At 42.3% G+C, this 21,530-nt stretch overlaps 1 protein-coding gene across 4 annotated transcripts in view; it reads left to right on the top strand.

Moving 5' to 3' along the window:
- Positions 1-21,530, top strand: part of SDK1 (sidekick cell adhesion molecule 1) — a 646,825-nt gene that overhangs the window by 515,083 nt on the left and 110,212 nt on the right. For all 4 annotated transcript variants that reach the window (XM_073361955.1, XM_073361954.1, XM_073361952.1 and 1 more), the window contains 3 exons: positions 14,918-15,027; positions 17,956-18,106; positions 20,267-20,504. In XM_073361955.1, coding sequence (XP_073218056.1) covers positions 14,918-15,027; positions 17,956-18,106; positions 20,267-20,504 — 499 coding nt within the window. The remainder of the gene's footprint in view (positions 1-14,917; positions 15,028-17,955; positions 18,107-20,266; positions 20,505-21,530) is intronic.

The raw sequence follows: 21,530 nt of genomic DNA, 5'->3' as shown, positions 1-21,530 counted from the left end.
GCAACAGAGCTTAGAGGCCTTCTGCTGTGCCAGGTAAGGGTATTCTTGGAACCCCAACAGGAATCCACACAGTATGCATGCTCTGAAGCCACGCTCTGTGTGAGCTCCCTCACAATGAGGGATTTTGTGGCCAGGGGAGATGCAGGACCTGGATGAGGAGTGGGAATAGCGTCTGCGAAAACACAGATCCACCAGCCATATCGTCTTCTGTAGAAAGGGTCTCACCAGGACTGACCGTGGAGTAGCACTCCTACTGCTGTGCAGCCTGGGAGTGAGGAACGATTCCTCTTCCATTGCTCTCTTTGAATGTCTCCTCTGCACCAAACCCAGCTCTGTGGACTTGATATGGTGGGAGGACTTGCCCATGAAGGCTTTAAAACTGTTACAGCCCACAGTAGTGATTTATAGTCTTTCTGATCTTTTCCCTTCACTGACCTAACTGCATTTTTAATAACATTATTTTTGTGGACAAGGTCCCCTTTTAATTGTAGCATGTTATGAAAAAGAACCCAACTAAATCAGGGATGCTTTGAGCCTGAGATTTATCACTCATGAATTACTGAAGGAATGTTTCCAGTCACTGGTGCGTCTGCTGAAAGCCCCTGATGCCATGACACGGAAACAACTGCAAGTTTAAAAATAGAAATTGCTAGTCTGAGCAAGGCGCTCTTCATGCCTCTGGCAATATAGTGAGCTGAATAGCTTCTTTTGATTCTTGTGTTGTTACATTTTACCTTTCAGAGACTCTGTTTTAGGGTAGTGTATTTCCTTTGTCATTTCCCCTTACATTTGAATGTTACAGTTAAAGCATACATGGAAACAGCCTGTGGTTTTCAAATCTAAAGCTTTTACTGTTTCTATCAACTAGCATCAAATTTAAACATCTGATTTTCACAGTATCACAAAACTGTTTTAAACTGTCATCTCTGCAGCAGTCATGATGGTGGTAATGGCTGCTGTACCAATGCGATTACATTTCATTCCTAAAATTAAAATAAAAAAACACTTAATGCTTCTTTGTGCATTGTAGCAATATAATAGCTGCTGTGCCCAGAGGCTCCAGCCTCCAAATGATTCCCCTGTGGTAGGGGGATGCTCAGTGGTTGCCTGTTTAGGGGGCATTGCCAGGGGAAATGAGGTGTGGCTATTGGTAGCTAACGCAGATTTGAGTAGCCTTTAGGTTGCTCTACTGTGTGTCTTAGCTCCAGCCTCTGAGCAGAATGCTCCATGCTCAGAGGAGTGCAAAGGGCTGCTGTGCTGCCACCGCTGAGGATCTGGCCTACAACCTGTTATAAATGCAGCAGTGTGCCCTAGGTAGTACCCTGGTCCTGAATTCCATCACCTCCGGGATGACTGAGGGCACTTGAGGAGTCAACGCTGATTTACTCTCTTGTCATTTAGATCAGAATCGGAAGTCCATATCCATATGTGAACAGGAAGGTTTTACTGCCTGCTAATACCTGGGTTCAAACTTCTGTATTTCTGCTGCTAGTGGAATCTTTGTCACCTGAGAATTTGTGGGGGATGGAGTTCTCTATGCCGTTTTACTCTGATAGTGATCTCCTCAGCTTTTCCAGGAGAAATACAGAACTCTGAATGGAGGTATTGGCATATAAGCAAGGAAGAAATTAATTTTGCAATGCATTGTTTTGTTTGAAACTGTCTTCATTAGTCTGCACATGGACAATGCTAGATTACCGATTAGGATACCTCTTAAACTTCTTATTTATAGTCTTTTGGAAAACATAAAATACTCCAACACAATTCAAGGACTTAATTCAGCAATACTTACTTATGGGAGTAATCTTACTCATTATAAGTAGTTCGATAGTCTTTAGTGAGACCACTTGTGTCAGTCAGAATTATTGGACTTGTCCCAGCCATATATCACATCACAATATCTGGTATAAAAAGATTTAAAAAAAAAAGAAATACAAGCTGTAGGACTCTAATAGTAGCTACTTAGTTAAATTTAGGAACTTAAATAATTTGTTTTTGTTTTCATCTTTTTAAAGTCTTTGGAGTTCCTCTTAAGCTTCATACTTGACAAACCCATCTCAGCTGTGTGGGTGTGTAGTGTACATACATTCCATGGAGTGCTATTGCCTGCTGTATATTTGGATCACTAGCTTTCTCTTATGCAGAATTAAAAGTGCTCTTTAAGTTTCAGTTTTCAGAGAGGGAGGTCATTGTTTTAGGCCCACAGGCAAAGAATATTTAGCCCATGGTTGTGTGCTGGATACCCACACATGGGCCAGATCCTGTAAGATGCTGACCATCTTCCGAGAGGTGCTGTGCACCTTTTCCTGGCATTAGCTTCATGAAGGAAGCAGCATGGGTCAGTGACGAGGTCACCAGTCTGGGCATCAATGGCTCTCAAACCCTTCAGGAACTGCTTGGCACCTTGTAGAATCAGGCTCAAGAGGTGCTGAGGAGCTGTTGTTATAATTGTTATTGTATTGATTGGCTTCAGACACCACAGGGAAAATTCTTGCCTCATTGAAATCAAGGGGAATTTTGCCATTGATTTCAATGGGTCCAGGACTTTACCCTTGTCACCCAAATTTAGATCTTTCCCCAAATATGGAATTTCCCCCCAGAAATATATGGGTTTGGTCAATATTCAGTCTTTGATAATGGAAAGCTTTGAAGAACAAGATCTAGTAGAATATCAAGGCTAGAAACAAGTGCTTATATGCCAGTAGAAATCTGGGAGTTCCCTTCTATTCAATGGGTTGGCTGTTGTTTGAAATTCTAGTATATGGAAACATCTGATACTGTCATTGTGACACTTGTATGGAAAGAGTTTGAGAGGTCAAATTTTATATTCTAATGTAGTGGTTTTCAACCTTGTTTCATTTGTAAACCCCTACAAAATTTCAAATGGAGGTGTGGCCCCCTTTGGCTATCTTAGACGTAGTCTGCGGACCCCCACCGGTCTGCAGACCACAGGTTGAAAATCGCTGTTGTAATGAATGAAACCAGATTGGATGTGTGTAACTCTTATAATTGGGGAACAGATATAAAACCAGGTGTTTTATGTGAGCAATCACAACCAGCCAGCACGGATCGTGTTTCAAATATTGAGAATTAATTGCTTGCGGTGAACTGTATGCAGCCAAAAAGAATGGATGAAAAAAGTACTGATTAATTTAGAATAAAGCATCAGTCTGAGGAAACTGCAATATGCTCATGAACATTTCAGGAATAGAGAGAGAAGCTGATTTTGTCAAATAAATTATTCATTGTGAATAATTCATTTAGGGCCAAATTGTGACTTAGCTAATGCAGTGCAATAAAGGCGTACCTCCTTGCAAACCCACAGTGGCCATTTGCATCATGGGTAACAGTGCATTAGGACAAAGCCACTATTCCCCCCACCCCCATGTAGGTGGGCTGCATTGTATCAAGTATAGACATATTACTATTCACTCTCTCTCCAGAAGTGCAGGGGAACAATCTCCCTCCCAGGCTGTAGCTCCTGGGGCAGCATAACAATGTGGGCTCATGACAAAGCATGACTGAGGTCTCAGCTGACCTAAGTATGATATTGTACTCTCACACTCTGTGTTTTATGGGATCTTGGTAACCATGAGGTTATTTTCCTTTATTTCTGCTTCTGCAACCATGGAATAAGTTTAATTTACTTTGACCTTTTGACTTCATCCCCTGCACTTAGCCCACTATTCCATCTCTACTGGGTCTTCTTCCAATATTCCAAATCTCTGAGCCACTACAAACAACTTCCACCAGTTGTTTGTAGGGCTGTCAATTAATCACAATTCATGCATGTGATTAATGCAAAAAAAATTAACTAGATTAAAAAATAGTTGTGATTAATCGCACTGTAAAAAAGATAAACAAAAGAAATCTTATTTTTCAATTCACCTCATACAAGTTCGCTCATTCCAATTTCTTGTTCAACCAATTGCTAAGACAAACAAGTTTGTTTACATTCACGGCTGATAATGCTGCCCAGTTCTTATTTACAGTGCCACCTGAAAGTGAGAACAGGTGTTCGCATGGCACTGTTGTAGCCGGCGTTGCAAGTTATTTACATGCCAGATATGCTAAACATTCATATGCCCCATCATGCTTAAACTTATAGGCTCTAAATTTTTACATTATTTTTTTTAAGTGCAGTTATATTAAAAAAAATCTACATTGGTAAGTTGTACTTTCACAATAAAGAGATTGCACTACAGTACTTGTAGGAGGTGAACTGAAAAATACTATTTCTTTTGCTTATCTTTTTACAGTGCAAATATTTGTAATCAACTATAATAATATAAAGTGAGCACTGCACACTTTCCATTCTGTGTTGTAATTTAAATCAATATATTTGGAAATGTGGGAAACATCCAAAAAATTACAATAAATTTTAATTGGTATTCTATTATTGTTTAATAGTGTGATTAAAACTGTGATTAATTGCAACTATTTTTATCTCACGATTAATTGTGATTATTTTTTTAATAATTTGACAGCCCTAGTTGTTTGTATATATAACAACACCCTGCCACTAGAACATTTTCCTTCTTTCTTCCAATATATGGTAGGAGGCTGAGTCAGATAGGAGCAGGTGCAGGACATATTATATTCAATTTTTGGATGAGTGACCTTTTTAAATGTCTAATACTGCATGAACTGTTTGAGCTAAAAACACTTGTTTCATAACATTGGGGAGCTTGGAATCCCAGCTGCAAGTAATATGCTGATTCCCTCCTCTTGTCCACTGGTGTATCTCCACTGAGGTCAATGGAGTTACTCCTGATTTGCACCGAGGAAAGTGAAAGGAGAACCAGGACCTTTAATTCTAACTTTGGCTGGGATTGCGATATCAAACATTAAAATCTCATCACTCTGATTTATAGTAAATCGACATGGCATATTTCTTAAGAGGTCTATTAAAATTTATTAGCAGTAGTTTTCCTCTTTCATTTTGTACAGTTAAACCCATAGTACTGAAGCAAACTGGATTTCCAAACCAGAAGTACAAAAAATAGTCAGAAGACCATTTAAAAACATTTTTAAAATTGGTTTTCTGTGAAACAACCAGCATTGGCAAAGTAGAGAAGGGTGTGGTGTGGACATGAAGGCTTTATTGACATCTGTTCGGAATAATTGACTTGTGGCTTTGCCACTGATGAGTAATGTGGTCATTGCAAACTCACGTCAATAAATCCTTCGTATTGCCACACACCACTATGTACTCCAAGATATATTCAGTGCCTAATATAAAGGGCATAAATGCTACTGATTTTGGAGGGGCAGTTCCCCACCAAAAATACGTTTTAGATCCTGTCTGTTGTTCCTCACTGTTTCACGTTTGTATTCTCTCCATGCTGCAGTCTAGTTTCATACTGATTCTCTCTTGCTGGATTTCTTGGGACTCTGGCAGGAGTCGTGTGTAAATGACACCACAGCGAGAGTGTCTTGCTGGGTGTTTTGCCCATCCCATCAAAAATTCAGTAGATTATTATTACATTAACAGCTGCCAAGTTTGATTCACTGTGGGTATCAATAATGCTGTCACAAAGTGAGTAGAAGACTTGTGGCAAAGCATGAGGTCCCACTGGGATTAGGTATTGCAGGATGTCATGGTGTAACTGTCCCCTTTAAGGGGAGATGGGGCCAGCCTGCCTCCCCCAGTCATAAATAATTAGTTCCTTCCCAGGCTGAGGGGATGGGACTAAGGGGGTCAGGTGATAGGCTAATGAACAGCTGGTCCTCATAAAAGAGCTGAAATAGCTCAGTTTGGGCAGGAATCACAGGGAGCAAATTGGGCTCCTACCGAAGACCTGAGTCAGGATCTGCAGGAAGTTGGGTACTCCAAAGGAACCAGCCTGGGGGCTAGTGCTCTATCATGGACAGGGAAGGATGCTCAACAGGGGCTGAGAACACTACTTCAGGTGAAGTAGCCCAGGAGGCTGAATGTTCTATACTGGAGCAGGGGAAGGGTAGAAAGGGAGCCCAGAGGTGCCAGGAACAGGGGCTCGCAGGTCAAGCTGAAGAAAAGCCCACAAGGGAGGAAGAACCTTTTTGTTTGGGCCTTTTCTTACCCCAGAAGGGGTTAAGTTTGTTTGTGACTTGGCTGGAGGGCCAGACTACATTTCCTAACTGACCAATGTGTGGAAGGCTGAGGAGACCCACCTCAAGGAAGGAAACTGAGGCAGGGAGCACCAGCTGTGCCACGCTTAAGCAATAGGAAGCTCTACGAGGCGACCCACAGGGTCTCAGAACTGTGGGAGTACGTACCATATGTGCTGAGCGACAGAAAGCACACGCAAAGTATTTCTGCTGGTTTGAGAGAGATTTCCTGTGCATATAATGGAGAATATTGTCAGAACTGGAAAACAGATTTTCAAGCCAGGAAAATGTTTAAGTGCTACCACAATATGGAGCCATAACCTCAGTGAGTAACTGAGAATTACTCTTATTTCACGGGTTAAATCAAAGCCTCAATGTTAATGGAGCTATTCGGATTCATCCACTGTATAAGGTACTTCTTCTCTATTTTCACTTTAGAGCTTGGTAAATAAAGTGTCTGGAACTCTGACAGTTTTATACTTTTTCCAATCTTTAAATCAAAAATGGCTGAATCAATTTTAAGTATTCTTTTGTAAGGAAAATATTGCATCTGGGCTGACAACCTCTGTACCAAATTTCCTCCCAAAGTGACTTCAAATGCCTGTTTATAAACCTCTACAATGAAAACTCTGACATACCCTGAACTATAGCAGAACACAAGTTGCCTCTATAACATATAAAGTATGTCTACACTACAGACAGACACCCACCCACAGCTGGCCTGTGCTTGCTGACTCAGGCTCTGGCTAAGGGGCTGTTTAATTGCGTTTGGACTAGGGCTGTAGCCTGAGCTCTGGGACTCTCCTACCTCGCAGGGTCCGAGCCTGAATGTCTACACAGCAGTTAAACAGTCCCTTAGCCTGAGCCCCACAAGCACAATTCAGCTGGTACGGGCCAGCCGTGGGTTTTTAATTTCAGTGTAGATATCCCCATGGAAACATGTTCCATTTACAGCAGTTGGTACTTGATAACTATTCTCAGGTTTGGAACCATATCCACTCTTTGTATTAGCATTTCTTGTAAAAGTGAAGAGGCAAACACCTCTGATTTTTCACTCCAATATTTACTGATAATTCGTTGGAATTATAAATCTGGTACTGTTCTATATTGTCTGATTTCTAAAAGCATAGAACCATAGAATCATAGAATATCAGGGTTGGAAGGGACCTCAGGAGGTCACCTAGTCCAAACCCCTGCTCAAAGCAGGACCAATGCCCAACTAAATCGTCCCAGCCAGGGCTTTGTCGAGCCTGACCTTAAAAACCTCAAAGGAAGGAGATTCCACCACCTCCCTAGGTAACGCATTCCAGTGCTTCACCAACCTCCTAGTGAAAAAGTTTTTCCTAATATCCAACCTAAACCTCCCCCACTGCAACTTGAGACCATTACTCCTTGTTCTGTCATCTGCTACCACTGAGAACAGTCTAGATCCATCCTCTTTGGAACCCCCTTTCAGGTAGCTGAAAGCAGTTATCAAATCCCCCCTCATTATTCTCTTCTGCAGACTAAACAATCCCAGTTCCCTCAGCCTCTCCTCATAAGTCATGTGTTCCAGTCCCCTAATCATTTTTATTGCCCTCCGCTGGACGCTTTCCAATTTTTCCACATCCTTCTTGTAGTGTGGGGCCCAAAACTGGACACAGTACTCCAGATGAGGCCTCGCCAATGTCAAATAGAGGGGAATGATCACATCCCTCGATCTGCTGGCAATGCCCCTACTTATACATCCCAAAATGCCATTAGCCTTCTTGGCAACAAGGGTACACTGTTGACTCATATCCAGCTTCTCATCCACTGTAACCCCTAGGTCCTTTTCTGCAGAACTGCTGCCTAGCCATTCGATCCCTAGTCTGTAGCGGTGCATTGGATTCTTCCTTCCTAAGTGCAGGACTCTGCACTTGTCCTTGTTGAACCTCATCAGGTTTCTTTTGGCCCAATCCTCTAATTTGTCTAGTTCCCTCTGTATCCTATCCCTACCCTCCAGCGTATCTACCACTCCTCCCAGTTTAGTGTCATCTGCAAACTTGCTGAGGGTGCAGTCCCCGCCATCCTCCAGATCATTAATGAAGATATTGAACAAAACCGGCCCCAAGACCGACCCCTGGGGCACTCAGCTTGATACCGGCTGCCAACTAGACATGGAGCCACTGATCACTACCTGTTGAGCACGACAATCTAGCCAGCTTTCTATCCACCTTATAGTCCATTCATGCAGAGCATACTTCTTTAACTTGCTGGCAAGAATACTGTGGGAGACCGTATCAAAAGCTTTGCTAAAGTCAAGGAATAACATGTCCACTGCTTTCCCCTCATCCACAGAGCCAGTTATCTCATCCTAGAAGGCAATTAGATTAGTCAGGCATGACCTGCCCTTGGTGAATCCATGCTGACTGTTCCTGATCACTTTCCTCTCCTCTAAGTGCTTCAGAATTGATTCCTTGAGGACCTGCTCCATGATTTTTCCAGGGACTGAGGTGAGGCTGACTGGCCTGTAGTTCCCAGGATCCTCCTCCTTCCCTTTTTTAAAGATGGGCACTACATTAGCCTTTTTCCAGTTGTCTGGGACCTCCCCCGATCGCCATGAGTTTTCAAAGATAATGGCCAATGGGTCTGCAATCACATCCGCCAACATCTTTAGCACTCTCGGATGCTGTGTGTCCGGCCCCATGGACTTGTGCTTGTCCAGCTTTTCTAAATATTCCAGAACCACTTCTTTCTCCACATAGGGCTGGTCACCTCCTTCCCATGCTGTGCTGCCCAGTGCAGTAGTCTGGGAGTTGACCTTGTTCATGAAGACAGGCAAAAAAAGCATTGAGTACATTAGCTTTTTCCACATCCTCTGTCACTAGGTTGCCTCCCTCATTCAGTAAGGGGCCCACACTTCCCTTGATTTTCTTCTTGTTGCTAACATACTCTTAACATCTCTTGCTAGCTGTAACTCCAAGTGTGATTTGGCCTTCCTGATTTCACTCCTGCATGCCTGAGAAATATTTTTATACTCTTCCTTGTCATTTGTCCAATCTTCCACTTCTTGTAAGCTTCTTTTTTGTGTTTAAGATCAGCAAGGATTTAACTCTTAGGCCAAGCTGGTCGCCTACCATATTTACTATTCTTTCTACACATCGGGATGGTTTGTTCCTGTAACCTCAATAAGGATTCTTTAAAATACAGCCAGCTCTCCTGGACTCCTTTCCCTCTCATGTTATTCTCCCAGGGGATCCTGCCCATCAGGTCCCTGAGGGAGTCAAAGTCTGCTTTTCTAAAGTCCAGGGTCCGTATTCTGCTGCTCTCCTTTCTTCCTTGTGTCAGGATCCTGAACTCGACCATCTCATGGTCACTGCCTCCCTGGTTCCCATCCACTTTTGCTTCCCCTATGAATTCTTCCCTGTTTGTGAGCAGCAGGTCAAGAAGAGTTCTGCCCCTAGTTGGTTCCTCCAGCACTTGCACCAGGAAATTGTCCCCTACACTTTCCAAAAACTTCTTGGATTGTCTGTGTGCCACTGTATTGCTCTCCCAGCAGATATCAGGGTGATTGAAGTCTCCCATGAGAACCAGGGCCTGCAATCTAGTAACTTCCATTAGTTGCCGGAAGAAAGCCTTGTCCACCTCATCCCCATGGTCTGGTGGTCTATAGCAGACTCCCACCATGACATCACCCTTGTTGCTCACACTTCTAAACTTAACCCAGAGACTCTCAGGTTTTTCTGCAGTTTCATACCAGAGCTCTGAGCAGTCATAGTGCTCTCTGACATACAATGCAACTCCCCCACCTTTTCTGCCCTGCCTGTCCTTCCTGAACAGTTTATATCCATCCATGACAGTACTCCAGTCATGTGAGTTATCCCACCAAGTCTCTGTTATTCCAGTCACATTATAATTCCTTGACTGTGCCAGGACTTCCAGTTCTCCCTCCTTGTTTCCCAGGCTTCTTGCATTTGTGCATAGGCATTTAAGATAACTCGCTGATTGTCTCGCTTTCTCAGTATGAGGCAGGAGCCCTCCCCTCTTGCGCTCTCCTGCTTGTGCTTCCTCCCGGTATCCCACTTCCCCACTTACCTCAGGTCTTTGGTCTCCTTCCCCCGGTGAACCTAGTTTAAAGCCCTCCTCACTACGTTAGCCAGCCAGCTTGCGAAGATGCTCTTCCCTCTATTCGTTAGGTGGAGCCCATCTCTGCCTAGCACTCCTCCTTGGAACACCATCCCATGGTCAAAGAATCCAAAGCCTTCTCTCCGACACCACCTGCGTAGCCATTCGTTGACTTCCACAATTCGTCCGTCTCTACCCTGGATTTTTCCTTCCACAGGGAGGATGGACGAGAACAATGCTTGCGCCTCAAACTCCTTTATCCTTCTTCCCAGAGCCACGTAGTCTGCAGTGATCCGCTCAAGGTCATTCTTGGCAGTATCATTGGTGCCCACATGGAGAAGTAGGAAGGGGTAGCGATCCTACTGCTTGATGAGTCTCGGCAGTCTCTCTGTCACATCGTGAATCCTAGCTCCTGGCAAGCAGAAGACTTCTTGGTTTTCCCGGTCAGGGCGGCAGATAAATGACTCCGTCCCCCTGAGGAGCGAGTCCCCAACACCACCACCCGCCTCCTTCTCTTGGGAGCGGTGGTCGTGGAACCCCTATCCCTAGGACTATCATGCCTTCCAATCAGCGGAGTCTCCTTCTGCTCCCTTCCCTCAGATGTATCATCTAGTCCACGTGCCGCATTAGTACCTGTGGAGAGAACATGAAAACAGTTGCTTACCTGTATCTGCGTTGCTGGTACATGGACACTCCCCTTTCTTCTTCTGGAAGTCACATGCTGCCAAATTTCTTCACGTCCTTCTGTCCCCACTGCGCAGCCTGCTCTGAATCTTTGGAATGTTGTGTCCGTAGAAGCATATCCTGATGTCTGTCCAGGAAATCTTCAATTTCTCTTATGCAACGCAGGGTCAATGCTTGTTTCTCCAGACCTTGAACCTTCTCTTCCATTATGGAAACCAGGTTGCACTTTATACAGACAAAGTCGCTTCTGTCCTGTGGAAGAAAGACAAATATGGTACATCCTGTGCAGGTAACAACAGCTGAATGCTCACCATCCATATTACCTTCCTTCTACCTTCCTCAGGTGCTGTAGTAATTACTCAGAGAAGCCTGCAAGATGAAAGCCTCAGTGGGCTCTCCCCAGGCGAACTCCCAGGCAAACTCCTTCTGTTAGCCTCTTTGCAGCTCAGCTGACTGGCTTTTTATAACAGTCAGGCCCACTCAAGGCTCACCTGCGACAAAGCACTCCCAATTCATTACCCTCTCAGTGATCATTCCCTTGGCAAAGGAACGGATGGCTTATCATTATGTGATGGCTGATGTTTAGTGTCTTAAAAGGAATGAGTTGATGGGCATTATTATATTTGTAATGCTGTAGCACACGCAAGACCCAGTCAGGATTGCAGACCCATTGTGTTCAGAGGCAAACTACAAGATAGTCCCCTGAATTGAAGTGTTTACATTCAGATAGCAACCGAAAGATCTGCAAGGGGCATTATAAGCAGACGGCATTCCAGTCCTGCTCCTAACGCAGTACATGCATGTATCTGTGTGGGTCTTTTCTAGACTTAATCCTTTCCTAGAGTTGCTTTTATTGTTATCTGAAACAACAACAACAACAAAATATAAGCCTTAACCTAAACTTCCTCCTGTTCCTAAAGAATTGTTTTCCCTGAAGGACCCCTCTGTCCCTGCCCTTAGTTCTCTCTACCTGAGGAAGCTCCTTTTATACTCCTTTGTTTGAAGCTGATAGGACACTTCTGAACTGACATCAGAGTGATTTAGCAAAAATAACTGCAACTTTGTGCAGGGTAGGTCCTAGAACCATGTATCAGGATGAGTAACCAAAAAAGTTCTGCATCTCTGTATGTGGAACCTAGGACTCTGTTAGAGACATCAAAATACTTAAACACAAAAGTCCACCTTTACACATTCTGCTGTAAGCGTGATTCCTAACAATACTGCTAAATTCATAATTTTTTACCTAATTAACAGTGGCCTATAACAGTATTTATGTCTGTCCGGTCATCCACAGCACCCTCCAGTTGTCTTCATTCGGCTCTTATACAGGGGAAGTGCACTCAGAGTCCTACTGTTGACTTCAGTGGAGGTAGGATGAGGCCCTGTATGTGGAAGTTGCCCTGCTGCTGGTACCAGAATACTGGAAGATGGGTGGGATGTTGCCGGGTTTCCACAAAAGGAGTTCTCTGAGTCTGTATTCCATTTTTCTTCAAAGTTCTGCTGAGAGACCTGAGCATCTCCTGCAGTTGTTTGCTTCTACTCCTCCTCTTTTCATCCCCCTCCCTGTTTTTATCTTTCACCAGTGTACAGGTCTAAGCAAGGTTAATAATTACTGTCTGTAAAGCCATTCTGCCCATAGCCTCCAAGGCCCTGAAGCAGGTAATATGCCACCTGTTACCCAACTGGCTTTAGAGTGAGGAAACTTCCAATGTGCCAGACTGGTCCTGGATCTGCCTTTTTTCAGAGACTGCACCAATCATCCTTATCTGATACAGAAAGCTTTGTTCTGATATGGGGTCTCACTTGGGACATCCTTTCTGAGTCTCGCCAAGATCTTAAATACACAGAACCTTCACTGTTATCCAATCAGTGAAAGATCCTTAATGTCTCCAGCTTCACAGGCAGCTGGTAAATGCATACCTGCAATACAGGCAGGGAATTGGACACCTCTCAAGCTTGATTCAGTGTCAATTGTTTACAAAGTCTCATGGGCCTTAGTGGTTGAGCCATGTGGTCCTTAATGTGTATTAATGACCTGCCTGCTGCTGCATATGGATTGGAACCTGTGGTGTGTTTTGCTGTGCAATAAATATTCCAAAAGGGCTATTATTGTTCTTAAGTTTTAAAAAGAAGACTCTAAATCACTGCAGGAGACAGAAAAAGAAATTTTGCTGTCTTTGAAACATTGTGGATTGTTACCGCATACTTACTGCGGCACTTTGAGGTGATACCATTAAGAGCCAGGAGCCTTTCAAAAATAACCATTTACCAAAGGTTTCTGACAAAATTAATCAAAAACTCATTTTAGAAAGTATTTTCTGCTTCTGCCTTAAAAATTCACCACCCTCCCCATTTGGAGTTGTTAAAGAAAAGTTTTCTTTTTATCAGATATTTATTCCTTGGGCTCAGTCTGGGGCTGTTCAATTTCAGAGTGGAGATATGATTTGTGATGCCTTCTCTATGCTTCTGTGCCCTGGTACTGTGCAAAAATCTCTTTAATATAAAGAATTGGGATCTTTGCACAGAGCGTTCAAAATTTCCCAGACTTTATTTTTTCTGTAAGAAGTTTCTAGTTCTTTTCTGTGAAGTTACCAATGATCTCCTTGGGACTGGCCCTAGGTATCTGAGAGACCTCCTCTCCCTCCACGACCATGACTCTCCTTGAAAGCTGTTGTCCACCAGAATGATCACAAAACCAAACACTTTCTGAATCAAGTGCTAAACTAATTTCTTCAGTTTAACTTTCCCTCAATTTCTCCATTCACAAGCTCATAGACACACAACACACCAACTCATACCCAAACAAACAAGAAACTTATACATTAATCAAGATACTTCTCCTATAGGAAGAAAGAGAGAATGAGGTAGAGATTTATTTCTATTTTAAATAGTTAGCAGTGCTACACACTACAGTGATGGGGCCATGTAAGTATCTTGATAGACAATGTACACGAGTACACAGTAGCTATCCAGATCTGTTGCCATAAAGAGTAAACAACAAGAATACTCATTTCCCTCATTTAAAGAGTCACAGAAGGGTAAGCGGAATGCAGAATTCTTGTATGATGATAGCGGGTGTAAGATTATATTAGAGGGCTCTCTGCTGCACCTCTCTGAGGCACTCCTGAATCACCAAGCTAATAACTAATCCTTCTCACTCTCTTTTCCAGCTCCCTCCCAAGATTCTTGCTGTCGCTCTATTAGGCCTGACCCAGTCTTCAGCGTACTGTTGCTGCCAGCTTCTGAGACCTAGTGCCAGACCCTGGCTCCCCTCTTATCCACTGGTGTCTCCCTTTTAAGTCCTGATTGTTCCTACTTCAGTTTTTCCCTGGAGATGGCATGTGGAACGAAATACTTCAAATTCCCATGAACACTAGCTGAGGGGCTGTGCTGAGCTGGCTCTTGGCCACAGACAGTGGTTAATTAATACAGAGCGCTGTGTATAGAGGAGCGTGGTCTCAGCACAGCACAAAGCTCCTTTGTTCTTCGTCTTCTTTTGTTCTCTGACTTCATTACTGAGGGGCCCTTGCTTTGCCTCCACTCGGACCTGGTTAATCTGCATCAGTTACTGAACTTATTCTGATGAAGCCAACTCTTCATTTTTGTTATAACACTAGCGAACGCTTTTGCCTTCTAGATACTAACATGCACACGAATCACACATCGCTTTAGCCCTCTTTACTCTGGGTTGTTAGGATGTGTCTTTGCAATAGGTCTCACCAGTGAATCAAAAGTGAAATCCCAGCAGTGATAAGGAATGCTGGAAGTGCCACTGTTTCATATTTACCATTGCTGAATGCCACAGCACATAAAATAAACGTTAGCTATTTACTCTTGATTTAAAAAGAAAAGGACGAAAGCTGATGCTCAAATAAATTTGTTAGTCTCTAGGGTGCCACAAGTACTCCTTTTCTTTTTGCGGATACAGACTAACACGGCTGCTACTCTGAAACTCTTGATTTAAAGGTATCCACCCTTCCACTGCAGCAATTAAACGTTGCCAGTGTGGACATTGTGTTGTCTGGTTAACATTTGTTCCTCCACTTCTCAACTATAGGTTGGTGTTCTAGGAGAGGAGGAGGAGTGGGTGAGTCTATATGAGGTGGAGAATGAACCTGATGCCCAGATGCTGGAGATACCAAACCTCATTCCATACACTCATTACAGGTGAGGACAGCTAGTAATTAAATGCAGTATTAACAACCTAGAAAACTGTAGCATGGAGGAGCTTTTCCATTCATAAGCAGCTGACTGTAGTTTGCAATATGAATGAAAGGCAAAAGTTCACACCCCATAACAGTTACAACCTGTTTAGCGCATTTAAATTTTGACGTACGCATACTAAAATAACTAATCGTGATGCAAAGGGGAATAAACCAACTAAATGGGGCTACTGAGTAACTTCTTAGATCATGAGTCTGAGGCCTTGTCTATACAGAAAGGATGCACCAGTTTAACTAAAGCTGATTGATTACAAATCAGTCTAGTTAAACTGTCACAATCTCCTACCTACACACTTACATCAGGTTAAAGATGCTTCTATTGATTTATCTTAGTTTGGTAATTTAAACTGGCTTAAAACTTTGCTTACAGGAATTCATCAAATTATGATAAATCAATATATGTAAAGTTTAAACCGATTTTAGTGCATCCAATGTAACTAAACTGATGCGGTTTTCTAGCATAGACAAGGTCTGAGAATGGGGATGCCCAATCCTAATGGAAAATGCCTACATTAAATAGTGTACTAATAAAAGACTTAGTAATCAGGGACTTCTGGCAGCTAGGGCAAAGCAGTTTGCTATAGACACTGTCCACTTTCACACCACTGAAAGGCCTGTTACCTGGATCACATAATAATGTGAATTGCAAAGCAATAAGATACAAACAAGGTGAAGATCTTATCATTTGTAATTAGTTCAGTGCCTGTGCACTAATTTTCTTGATTTTAGTAAAAACCACCAGAGCATATTGGACTCTTCCTCCCAGTAGAGTTTATTGTCAATCAGTTTTATCGGATACATACGGACCTGCCAAGAATTTCTAAAAGCTATTTCCAGATGTGGGAGATTTCTAACAAGGCAATTTTAGAAAAAAGTGTATTATCAGGATGTCTTTGTAGTCTTTCATGATGACAATGGATAGTCACTGGGCCAAAGAAAGAGAATGGGAAGGATTCCATGGCCTGGTAGTTAAGGCACTCATGTAGGATGTGGGAGGCACAAGTTCAAATCCCTGCTCCAGGGATTTTTTTTAATTGTTTATATAAAAAGGGCAGCTTCAAAAGGAGAGACTGAGAGAGCCTCATACCAGAATATCCCCTAGCCCAGTGGCTAGACCCCTCTCTGGTAATGGGGGAGATCCACATTACGTTCCTGTTCCTATGTTAGGTAGAGGGGAAACTGAGCCCAGGTCTCCCCTATCCCAGCTGAAGGCTAAAGTTAATAAGGGATGCAGCATACCACCACCTCCTCCTCTGTGAATCTAGTCCTCCTTTCACTTTTCAGGAATTTTGATAAAAGGAAAGGAAACAGAAATGTTCAGGTCTAAGACATTTCAACATTGCCAAAATGTTTCATGGAGGTTCAACTCAATCTTTTCAATTTGCCGAAAAATTTCAAAAACCATCATTTTCAGTTTGGCCCCAAACCATTTTTCCCCCAGATTGCCTGCAAAGTAAATATTCACTCAGCTCTGTTCATAGGATCATTGAAAGAGATGAATTTCCCAGCTGTCACCAGATCCTTGAGGTTATCAATGGTACTGTGCTGTCAGGAGAGCCAGAATGTTAGTGCTAGAGCTGGGTAGGGGGGACCCTCTTGTACTCCTTAGCCTGGTGGTTAGGGTACTGGCCTGGATGTGGAAGCTCAGATTTAAGTCCCAGCCCTGCCTGAAGCAGAGTGGTCTGGATGAAAAACTCTGTTTTGAATAAGACAGAGTAGGGATTCAAATCTGGGTCTCCCACATCCTTGGCCAGTGCCCTACTACCAGGCTACCTACATGCTCGCTCGCTTGCTCGCTCTCTCTCTCTCTCTCTCTCTGACATTTCAACACAATTCTGTTTTCATGAAAAAAATTGCAAATTTCAAAACCTCAAAAATTGCTGAAAAACAGAGTGGTCATCCTGCCAGCTCTAGTTACAGCATGCTGAAGGGATAAATCATGGGCCCTAATTATCAGTTAGACAGTCTTTGTCAATTGAGCTTCTTTTCTACACTCTTTGCCAGTGTTTGAGTGTGAAATTAGGGACGATGTTTGTTTGATGTATTGCTTTTAATGCACTTCCTAAAATGATCAAAGCAGATAGATAAATGGTGTTTCATAGTCTAGCTCAGCCCTTATCCACGTCCAATCATTAGAGCCAAATTTCCACGGTTCAGTATAAACAAATTGAGCAGCTACATGCTAGCCTCAAATAATTGGAACTGCAAGACCCTCCTGTGTTTGTCACCTGTGGGTATCTGATGCCTACAGCAAGTCTTAACTTTTTTGTGAGTCCTTATGAAGTTGTAAAAGGTTTTCATGCCTCTATAAGGACTCCTGCTGTAGAAGAGATCATTTGGAGCAAACAGGATGGCTTTTAAGCTGTGTATCCATATTAAATAACTTAATCATTCTTGTGCAGGAAAGGAGACAAGGCAGTCCACAGAGATATATCAGCCCTCATTGAATTGATGATTGAAGGGAAATGTAACTGATGCATTTCTGATATTTGCAAGGACACTATGATATCCAGATACCGATATTTGTAACACCCTTTCTGAATGTAACATGGAGGCATCTCAATGGAAAATCAGTTAATGCTGGCATAATCTCCTCAAATTTGGTATAACTAACATAATCTCCTTATATTGCCCGTCTGTTTCTAATAGACACTAAATTAGTCTAATTTTGAGGATCTTGCCATTGTTGCAGTAGTGGACAGGGCGATGAATTTAATGGGTATTCATGACCAATGGCATTTATGTCTCAAATTGATGACAGCCTGGTTTTCTTTCATATTGGTGTAGTTCCGGGCAAGAAATAGCATTTGTTCAGTTTTCAGGTTAGCTTTGCTTTGGAACATGTTTGCACTGTGCTTTCTTTATGCTTTAGATTCCGGATGAGACAGGTGAATATTGTCGGCCAAAGCCCACTCAGCCAACCATCTCGTGTCATCCAGACACTGCAGGCACCACCAGATGTTGCACCAGGAAGTGTTACTGTACGCACTGCCAGTGAGACTAGCTTGTGGATCCGATGGATGGTGAGTAAATGTAAATTGGAGAGTCTGGGGGAGATGCTGACATTTGAAGTGTCAGTTTCCTCAGAGAATGTGTCCAAAGTTCATGAATTACTTTTTCATTCATTTGACCCAAAGAGCAACAGCAAAAATATTCCCTTTCCCAAATTGTCTGAAATCTGAGATTTATCTAAGTGCTTTACTAATCAGCTCAATTCCCCACTTCCTTTGCTTACAAGGCAAATATATGCCTTGAGTAAAAGGCCAGAGATGTGAGTGCCTTAGCTTTAGAGGCTCTCCATTTCCTCAGCTTCAGTCAGCGCATATAGGCAATATGAATACTTGAGCTCATTTGCTGCTTCTTGCCTCAGAGTTCTTCACTGAATTCTGATCACTAAAATATGGTGATCTTGCAGATATTGATACCAAGAGATGTTAGTGAGGTTGGGAGGGGGGGCCATCTGAGATCATTTTAAAAAAAAAAGGTTGATCATGTGATAGTGAAGGGAAGATGAAATGGGCTGTCCATAGGAAAAAACCCAGAAGTATGTTGTAATGATAAACTGTTAAAGAACTAAAATTGTAATAAGTTAAATGCTGCTTCTGCGTTACACTGATATATATCTAGAGTAACACCCTTTATATTTAGAGAGTTACTCTGGTTTTATGCTAGTGTAACTGAGAGCAGAGTATTTCCATATATACCTACACATCACTTACGTGGAATCTGTATCCAGGTGATCGATTGCAGAGCTATGTGATAAATTGTGGAACCAGGTGATTAATTGCAGAGCCATTTGCAAATTAATTTATCATGCACCTTTGACTGCCTCAGTTGCCCATGAAAATATCTCACTGGGATTTACTCTAATATTCTAACTCCCTTCAAATAGTCACCTTTCTAAATTATAAATCTGACCCCAAAATAGTTCCTTCTGCTGCAGCTTCCCCCTCCCCCACTCCAAAATGTGACTAGATAGGAGCAGTATTTCATTGGAAAGGCGAGATCCCAGCTTCCAAATGGCACCCAGAACTTGTCTAGACCTTGAAGGGCTGAGACATCAGGCTTATAAATGGGACATTAGTATGTATAGAAAAGCTATTACAGTTCATTTGGTCATTGAGCTGCATAACTCACTTGTGGCTTCACATATGAGTAACATGCTCTTCCATAACCTATGCAATCACACCTTAATAGCATATTAACCTTCATATCTGTGGTCTGTACTCTGATCATTTAAGAGCATTTTAGGGGCTTGTTAAAACTTTCATTAGGACTGTTTTATGTTCATCTACCTGTATAGCTAGATGTCTTATTTACCATGAGGCCAACAGTGCAGAGGTCAGAGGGAGCCACAAACACATCTGAAAATGACCCAGTTTAACTTTTCTACACAGCATAATGTCAGCATTTTAAAGAATGATATCGCTGCCCTTCAAGGCCAACAATGAGTTTTGTGACCCTTTGGGAACTTCTTTCCAACTGAATGAAGTTTACATTTCTAGTCCTACTGGGCCGCAGGATAGAATACTTTAAAGCTATGAAATGTTAATGTAGAACAAAACCTGTTACTGAAGCAGTGTTGAATCTTGCTCATACTTGATCTCATACAGATATAATTTTAAGGGGGAAAATCCACACTCGGGTGGAGCAGGTGATGACATTTCTGGGGCAGGTTAATTTTTCTTTTAAGAGTCTGATGCTGCTCAGGGAGTTGGAATGTTAGAATAAATCCTAGTTAGATGGATTAATAGGCAGAGGGCCAATAAAACAGTCTGAGGTGCATAATAAATTTATCACATGGCTGTGCAATTGATCACTAGTTTCCACAATTTATCCCATGGTTCTGCAATTTACCATACTGGTATTACCTCCACATATATGGAGTGAGGGGTGTATGTAGGTATGGGACGGGCAGAGAGAGGTGTTATTTGCTATAAAATATTTAGGTAGGGTGGCATGGAAAAAAATTAAAAATATTACATACAAAATAAAAAAATATTATAAATGGTCAACAAAGGTAAACAAAATGTATAATAAGCCCTCAACCTCTCACAATTCTCTCACCTTCTTGGAGTATTTGTTCAGTATATGAGTACAAAAGGCAATGACATATGATTTGAAAAGCATAGTCCACCCATTCTGTGCAATAATTTTGTGCTCCTCTTATTATTAATGGCCAGCCTCTCCCTGATGCTCAATATAATGGCAACCCAGAGTCGGTGGGCTACAGGATAAAATTGTGGCGTGTGGATCTGCCGTCTCCAGTGCTCACGAAGGTTATCGGTGACCGGCTAGAGAGGGAATATACTATTGAGGATCTAGAGGAGTGGGTAGAATATGAACTGCAGATTCAGGCCTTCAATGCCATTGGAGCAGGACCATGGAGTGAGGTCGTGAGAAGTTGCACACGAGAGTCTGGTAAGTAACAGGAGTATATGTGCTTCTATGAAGAATGGGCTCAGTGTATTTCAGTATCTTCAGCCCTTTCCCTCAACCTCTCTTTCTTGCAGATCTACTAAACCTAAAAGTGCACTCTACTGATCCATTGGTGGTAAAAAAGACACATTTGCTAGCCAGGCAGCTTGTTGGGGAAGATTTTAAACGAAGTAGATAGTAACCAAAGAGGAAACTAATGATCTGAGCTATCAGTGCCACCTTCCAAAATTGTGCCCGTAGATCTGCATAAATGTAACCCACTTATGTGCAAGCTAACAAGAGCATAGAAATTGTTCTGTCCACCTGATCTGAGTATGCAGATATTAAACTAGTTTAGAGACTTCCAGTTGCCAGAAGAAAGCAGTCTCTATAATATCAAGGCAGTAATAAATAACTGGTAACTGTAGCAACAGCAGAAGCTAGATCTTGCAAAGCTGTTAGCTAGGAACTTCAGACAAAGCTTCTTTCTCTGACCCAGCCTGCATGCCTATGACGTAAATTGATTTTATATTGCAGGTGAATAATTAGATGGAGTGATCCTACTTGGATAAAATACTCAATAATAAAAGTGAATTACTCTTGCATGTGACCTGTATTTAAGCAATGCTCATGTTTGTTATTTTTCTTCAACATCATTTAAACTTGAGTGCTTGAAACTTAATACTGTACATGCTGTGCGTGCATATGCACATCTGCTTGTATGTAAATAAAGACAATGTGCCAAAGCTACCAATGGAAGCAACAGGTGCTCAGCACCTTGCATGATTTGGTCTCCTGGTTCAGACAACTAACCTTTGAACTAACTGAAGGTAAAAGGTTAAACAAACTCTTTGAGCCCCTTCCTTTTAAAGTGTTGGGTTTTTCCTAGTAACTGGAATGTTATTGCTAGGGGTATTTTAAACAAGATATGTTTGTAATGGAGTTTGAGATAGTATGTCCCAAAATAAAATAGTTTTGAAGAGCTCCGTATCATTATAAGGAGATAACTGCATTTCCTCTTTTCTCTAT

The sequence above is a fragment of the Lepidochelys kempii genome, chromosome 10 (genome assembly GCF_965140265.1).
Source record: "Lepidochelys kempii isolate rLepKem1 chromosome 10, rLepKem1.hap2, whole genome shotgun sequence".
NCBI classification, from domain to species: domain Eukaryota; kingdom Metazoa; phylum Chordata; order Testudines; family Cheloniidae; genus Lepidochelys; species Lepidochelys kempii.
The sequence above is the reverse complement of the archived record's forward strand: the minus strand, read 5'-3'. Positions and strand labels throughout refer to the sequence as shown.